Below are 7466 nucleotides of genomic sequence, written 5' to 3'. Positions count from 1 at the left end.
TGAATATGGATCATCTCTTTTGGAGAGTTGTTCCACAAATGGAGGATCATCAGTTTGCATGGATACTATGGTACATCTGGAGAGGAAGAAATAATAAAGTCTTTAGTAATCTGGATGTGGATCCTCTGGATACCCTTAAACTGACAGAAACGGAATCAAAACTCTGGACTGAGGCACAAATATTGAATGACCAAAAGAGGACTCCACAGGTAGAGGCTACGATTCTTCCGTCAATTCCAGGAAGATGGTGTTTTACGGATGGTTACTGGAAAGAGAATGATATTTTTTCAGGTCAAGGATGGTACAATACCTTAGAAGGATTTGAGGGCTTGATGGGGGCAAGGAATGTCCGGGCTTCCCTCTCTCCTCTTCATGGAGAGATGGAAGTGTTACTATGGGCAATGGAATGCATGAAAAACTTACGACAATTTCAGGTTACATTTGCAACGGATTGTTCTCAATTGGTGAAGATGGTTTCAGAACTAGAAGAATGGCCAGCATTTGCAAGTTATTTGGAAGATATAAACAGCCTGAAAGAGAGTTTTTTCCGAGCAGAGATTATCTATGTACCAAGAACGCAGAACAAGAAGGCGGATAGCTTAGTCCGCAGTGCCAGGAAGGAAACGTCTTTTGTAGTTCACATGGATCAAGATCTCCCAGTGTGGTTCACAGAGTCAATATGAGTCTGTAAAGTTGATGACAAAAAAAAATGGTATAGTTGTGGGTTTTCATATTTGTCGTTTCATTGTCTGGTGTTCAAAGTAATTAAACACTGAAATATATATCTAATACAAATAAAGTAGTAACATGTTCCTTTGTAACATATTTCCTGTCAGTGCTAACACAAATGCAAATAACATGTTTTTTATCTTTTGGCTAATTAAAACTCTTAAACTCCAAAGAGCAAAAAAAAAACCTTGTCTTGTTGTCGTCAGTGGGATAGCTTCTGTTAAACTATTCAGATTTGTCTCCTTCTTATTCGTATACTCTATTTTCAGTTTTCTCTTGTGCAAGAACATGTTCTTCTCAACTAGAGACAACTTGAATGGACTTAATGACATCACCAACTTTAACATCAGCCATAAAATATTCATTTTGAGTAACGTAGCCGGAGATAGCGTAACGACCGTCCAAGATGTTGGAATTGCTTGGCGTCAGCTCACTCACTTTCAGCAGCAAAAACACTTGGCTCGATCCTGGTCATTTTCAAACTCCTGTTTTGCATTACATATAAATAGAATATATATATTCAAATGTGAAGTAAGAGAGAGAATTCTCACTTCTCTAGCCATTGCCATTGTCCCAAATGCCTTGAATGAAAGCATAACCCGAGACTTGTACAGACCCAATTTCTGTCCAACCAAATTACAAATGGTAATTTATTATTATTATTATGAACAAATATACTTTGTCAAGGGTGTGAACTTTTACTTCAAGGGTTGAGCTGTAAAATGGTGTTTCCTTCCCAGTCACCATAATCTCAAGAGGAACCGCCTCACTTTCTCTGTGGTTGGATCTATAAATCCTTCCGCAGGTCCGCAGGACCTCTGGGTCCCCCGTTTGAACCACAAACCCATCAACTGCAATAAACCATCATCCATTGTTCAGCAAACATTTCCCATATATATATATATATATATATATATATATATATATTGTGGGGAAAGTTTGATGTCTTACATCTCTGGATCTCCATGCAATCGTAGAAATGGCGCTCCACCAAGTCCACAAAGTTCCCGGCGGTAACAGGGGCGTTATAGCCATTGAGGACACTGCGGAAAACACAATCCTCAAGGTTGGGGTTGTCCTTGATCTTGACATTCATGTACACAGTGGCTCTTCCCTTGAGAAGATGCATGTTTATAAACTCTGCAGGGACTTCATAAGGGAAGCCATCGACCATGTCCTCTTCTATTCTGCAGAGCGCCACATGACAGGAAGATCTCAGCTGCAGTCATCAAGAAGCGTCTAAATGAGCAAATATATAAGCTTCCTTACTAATCCAAAGCTATATTGGCTTTTTTTTTTTTATCTCACATGCATTACACCTTTGAGTAAACTCACCCACCAACATATAGTAGAATCTCTTTCTGTTTAGGAGCAACCGTATCTCTCTTCCGATCTTCGACAATCTGTAGCATATTTTGCACACCAGCTTCCAACTTTTCAATCAGTTCGTAACCATGATCCTTCTTCGGCTCAGTAAAACCCGCCACTATCATGCTTTTCCCTTGCTGCAATCCAGGTTCGAAATTGCGCTAGGTGTAAGTCGGGCAGTGATGTCGGGTCTAGCGAGTTACCAAAAAATCGGAGATTAAGCGGAGATTATACGGGGAGTAATTATAAGCGTTTTAGTAATATATATAAGCTTTGGTAAGTAATAACAAATATTTAACATGGTCTAGCGGTCAGTAAGGCAGTAGTATGTCTGAATAATTCGGGTTCAAATCTCTATCAGCTCAAATTTTAAGCATTTTCGCATTTAATTCATTAAAAAGTAAAATTACATTACTACTCTCATCTCTTTAACAAACTTCTCTGAATAATTCGGGTTCAAATCTCTATCAGCTCAAATTTTAAGCATTTTCGCATTTAATTCATTAAAAAGTAAAATTACATTAGTACTCTCATCTCTTTAACAAACTTCTCTGCAACCCTAGCCACCGTTCATGAGTTCCAAACATGATCTTTTACATTTTTTTTCAATTTTCTTGCGGTTTACAGCACAAAGTCTCAAAATAATATCGATTGAGGTCAAAATTATGTAGATTATCAAACTGAAGCAACACGTGTTTGTAATACGAAGCACCGATTGCATCATTTTCGCAGTCAACTCAAGACAAAATCGACTCACCGCCTAGCTACTCCGATCAGCTCCTCCACGCCACGGTGACAACACGCCCAACGCTTACCCGGCCGAGATCTCGGCAACTCGGGCGCGTTTTCGAACACGGGCTGCAATGATCCACTTGCTTGTCTCACATTCTACAACAACAACAACAATGGAAAAAACTGCAGACTTGCATACAATGGCCCTGTTCGGCAACGGAACGCTGCGTCAGCGACCAGCTTTTAAAATACGCCCTAATTTTACGCTTCTTGAAGCTTAAGTTTGTGGTGGATATGTCGCAGCGACACCTGCGTTTGATTACAACACTATTCCGATGATCGCTGGTTTTTTCAGCGATACAATCAACACCGGAAACTACTAATAAATTAACCGCAGCGACACCTTTTCAGTTTTCCATTCTATTATTTGCCGTCATTAACGTTCAATTTCAGTCGCTCGCCGCTGACGCAGCGACACCTTAAAGAACAGGGCCAATCTTATAATAGATCATACTTGCTCTTCATAGCAGATCAACTAACTGACTTTAATCATGCTTACTTACACCTAATCCATACTTCTAGTCTTTAGACAAATCTTGCAAGCAATTAAAACACTGTTCTAACAACTCTTCTTAGACCGCTCTCTGATCATCTTCTAGTTTGACTTACTCAGTTTAATTATTAACTAAACTCTTAAGATGAGTAACGACTCTTTAGAGATGTAATGCAAGGTTACCTCCTTCTTTGACTCTAAGTTAACTTTTTCTTCTTCTTTCTCTTTCACTTAAGACTTTGATTCTCTTCTTCATATCTTTGTTCTTCTTCTTCTGCCCATTGTCTTCACTCTTTTTTGTTTGCAGGGTTTATATCTCGTAATCAATTCTAAACAGCTTCTTCTTAGGAGATCCAACCAAGTTTAGAAACGCCAAAACTGAAATCTTACGGCACAACTGAAATCAAAAAGTCATCCAATCTTTTTGGAAGGGAAAGTGTTCAAACATATTTTTCTTAAGTAAGAAATACCAAAAACATCAGAAGATGTTTAAATTAGAGACTGACATGTCTTGATTGAACACTTTAGTTTGTGACAGAGCTGATTCGAGCAGAACTGTAGAGAAGACCAGACTATAAGACAAAAACAAAGCCGAAGCCATATGGGTTGCCTAACGTCAGAGTTTCAAAATTGGTTGCTTGATTACACTACTGGTGAATGACTCCCAAGTACTACTTTTTTCTTTGAAGCTACCGTAGAAATAAATTCAGATATGTGGTATGCTTCATTATCGCGAGAAACACACTATAATCCAAATTTAGAGACAACCACAAATTATAAAGAATTGAGTTACCATACATGAAAAATGTCATGATGTTTACATGATCATGTGGCAGAAGTTGCAATCATTTGTTGTACTGAATCCTCTCTCGTCTTTTTTGTCTTCTATTCAGCTTGAAAGAAACAACACAAATAAATCAGTCGCATAATTATAGTGTGGAAGTTCACAAATTAAAAAAAAAAACTGTAGAGGCGTTTTGATTCTGAGAAACGAATCTTCATCACTGATTCAGATCCTCTTTGCATCATCTCTGTTTGGTTTTGTTTTCTAATCCATATCTGATGCTTTAGAAGTTGATCAAAAATCTGTACCCGCCATATCTCTCCTCAATTCCAGACCAAGCTTTTATAAACTCTTAATCTTTTCCTCTGATTGCAGCTTAGAATTTCCTCAAATTTGGAAACAATTATCTCTCTTTCACTCTACTCTCTTCCACATATTACTCCTCTTATGAAAAACTCCTAGTGAGGAAATAGACCACAAGTCTAGTCATTGCTTCACCGTTCTTAAGGTCAGAACCTTGCACATGACGAATTTGGCCAAGATCTGCCATTTGATGAAGAGCTTCACAATTAATAACGAAATCATATATAAATTACTAAAATATAAATTAGCAAATGTAAATGAAAAAACAGGCAGTTTGAGTTCGTGTTTGCAAGAGCTTGAAGATGTCAAACTTCCTAAGCATTGTTCAAAATTTCATCAATAGCAGGAATGGATCTGTGGATCACCGAATTCTGTTGGAAGAGTAAAATCATGTCTTTCAAAAAAAAAAAACAGAGATCGAAAAATATGATGCTTGATAGTATAAGACGACAATACCTTTTCAGCAAGGATAAGGAGAGTGATTCCATAAATTCTCATTTTGCTTGATGTTTCGCGAGTCCAAGAAAAGGAAGAGGATTTTAGGTTTTTGAGAGAAAATAAATTGAGAAAGCTTGTTGGTGATTGCTTGATTCCATTCTCAACCCTCTCTGACTGAATTATAGTATTTGAGGTGTTTTCTGATTAGATACGTACAAATCTAATGCTCTGATTGTAAAATAGAAGGTAAGGAAGCGACCGAGATGAAGACATAGGGGAGGTCGAAAGTTGAGAGGAAGGAGACGGCAAAAAGATATTATAATATTAAATGCGGGACCTAAAATTTTTACGCGCGGCCATGCTTAGGAGAGAGTAAAAACTCTTTCATTATAATATAGATAGATAGACTAGGTGTTTTTCGGCACTATGTGCACTAATAAATTTTTAATCTAATTTATATTTAAAATAAATTTTATTAAATATTATAGATTTTACTATTTTATTACTAATATTTAATATAGATTTGATACATATTAAACCAATTTGTATAAAACTAATAAAATGATATAAAATTGTATAGTTATCAAAAATTTAGCCTAAAAAATATTTATAAAATTTGTAGATATATAAGAAACTAATGATCTTACGATTAGATATTTAAATTTTAAAAAAAAAATTGTAGAAATTTTTGAAAACTTTAGTAGTACAATTCACAAATTGTACAATTATACAAAAATAATAATATTTCGAAATTTGAAATGTTATATATGAATATATTTATTTTGTAGACGATATAAGGGGAAATTACATGTTAACCACTTTCATACTATCACTTTTCATTTTTACCACCACTAAAAAGACATTTTCAAAAATACCTTATTCATTAAGCGGCAAAAAACTCTTATGCCATTGTTTTTTATATATATAATAAATAAATATTTAAATAAATAAAAATCTTAAACTCTAAAACTAAACTCTAAATCCTAAACCATCAATCTTAAACCTTTTTTTTTTATGAAATACGAACCCTAAACCCTAAACCATCAATCCTAAACCTTTTTTTTTTAAAAAAACGAACCCTAAACCCTGAAACCTCAACTCTAAACCATAAACCCCGAAACATCAACTCTAAACCCTAAACCTTCAACTCTAAACCCTAAAACATCAACTCTAAACCCTAAACCCTAAACTTCAACTCTAAACCCTAAACCATCAACACTAAACCCTAAACTATTAACACTAAACCCTAAACCCTAAAAAGTAAACTCTAAACCCTAAACCCGAAAAATTTAACCATAAACCCTAAAACATAAACTCTAAATCCTAAACCTTCAACTCTAAACCCTAAAACCTAAACCCTAAATCATAAATCCTAAACCCTGAGTATAGAGTTAGTTAGATAATTTTAAAAACAGAAATTTTTCTTTCGTGTGCGATATCATATAAATAATGATCCGCCCAGTTAACAAAAATCATGATTATCTTATTTGTAATTTTTTTATTTTGACCATTTCCTTAAAACTATATTAATTTTTACATATTTTAATTAGAATATTTTTAATATCTTTACCTTTTTATATGAAATGCAACTTAATATTTTTTTAACAATTATAACAAAATATTTAAAAAATATTTTTAGAATTTGTTTGAAAAATATGAAAATTACATTTTAAATTAAAATTATCCTAAAATATGATAACTTTTGATGTAAACAAAAACTCAAATTATGTCAAAAATAATGATATTCAATGATAATAACAATTTTAATTGATTATTTTTTAAAAAAATACATTTACAAAAATATTGTTTGAAATAAAATTCATTTATCTTTCAAATATAAAATGAAAATATTATAATTAAATAATAAAAAATATAAATAAAAACTTTAAATTTAGCAAATGACAACTGGGTTATATTATGCTAAAATTTTCTTTCTAACAATTTATCAAATGACAAATGAGTTATGAGCAAATAATACCGTATAATTTTTAAAAACATAGCCTTTCTTAAATATTTTTTGAATAAATAATTATTTTTAAATTTAATCAACTAAAAATAATATATGTACAATTGTGTGAGTCAAATTCTAGTTTTATTGATGAATGTTATATATTAGTGATGCATGTTTTAGGTAACATTTTAATGATGCACGTTTTTAAAAATCTCCATTATTAAAATTATGCACGTACGGATAACTCATGAGTTTTTTTGTTGATTAAATGACATTATGTCCAAATTTATTTAAGGATATTTCATTAAGGTAACTGAAAAAGACAAACAATAAAATAGAAAGTTTAAATTCATTTAAGCATATTTCATTAATGTAACTGAAAAGACAAGTAATAAATTAGGCAGTTTTATTCGTTTTAGGATATTTCATAAATGCAACTGAAAAAGACAAGCAAAAAAAAAGGAGTTTAATTAATGAAGTAAGAACATTTTCAAATGAGTACTTCTCTTTTAATAATATAGATTAGTTAACCATATGTTTTTTTTTTG

At 33.2% G+C, this 7466-nt stretch overlaps 1 protein-coding gene and 1 long non-coding RNA gene across 2 annotated transcripts; both read right to left on the bottom strand.

Moving 5' to 3' along the window:
* Window positions 1-1169: 1169 nt before the first annotated feature.
* Window positions 1170-2222, bottom strand: LOC106377631 (peptidyl-prolyl cis-trans isomerase CYP38, chloroplastic-like). The gene is made up of 5 exons (XM_048768045.1): window positions 2073-2222; window positions 1681-1948; window positions 1408-1580; window positions 1281-1352; window positions 1170-1214 (listed from the first exon to the last, which is right to left on the bottom strand). The coding sequence occupies exons 1-5, from the start codon at window positions 2220-2222 to the stop codon at window positions 1170-1172; spliced, it is 708 nt and encodes a 235-aa protein (XP_048624002.1).
* Window positions 2223-2557: 335 nt separating this feature from the next.
* On the bottom strand, window positions 2558-5996 carry LOC125593490. The gene is made up of 2 exons (XR_007329395.1): window positions 4986-5996; window positions 2558-4900 (listed from the first exon to the last, which is right to left on the bottom strand). It is a non-coding gene; the product is annotated as an uncharacterized LOC125593490 (long non-coding RNA).
* Window positions 5997-7466: the final 1470 nt, after the last annotated feature.

Source organism: Brassica napus, chromosome C9 (assembly GCF_020379485.1).
Source record: "Brassica napus cultivar Da-Ae chromosome C9, Da-Ae, whole genome shotgun sequence".
NCBI lineage: Eukaryota > Viridiplantae > Streptophyta > Magnoliopsida > Brassicales > Brassicaceae > Brassica > Brassica napus.
This window is presented reverse-complemented; position numbering and strand designations above follow the sequence as displayed.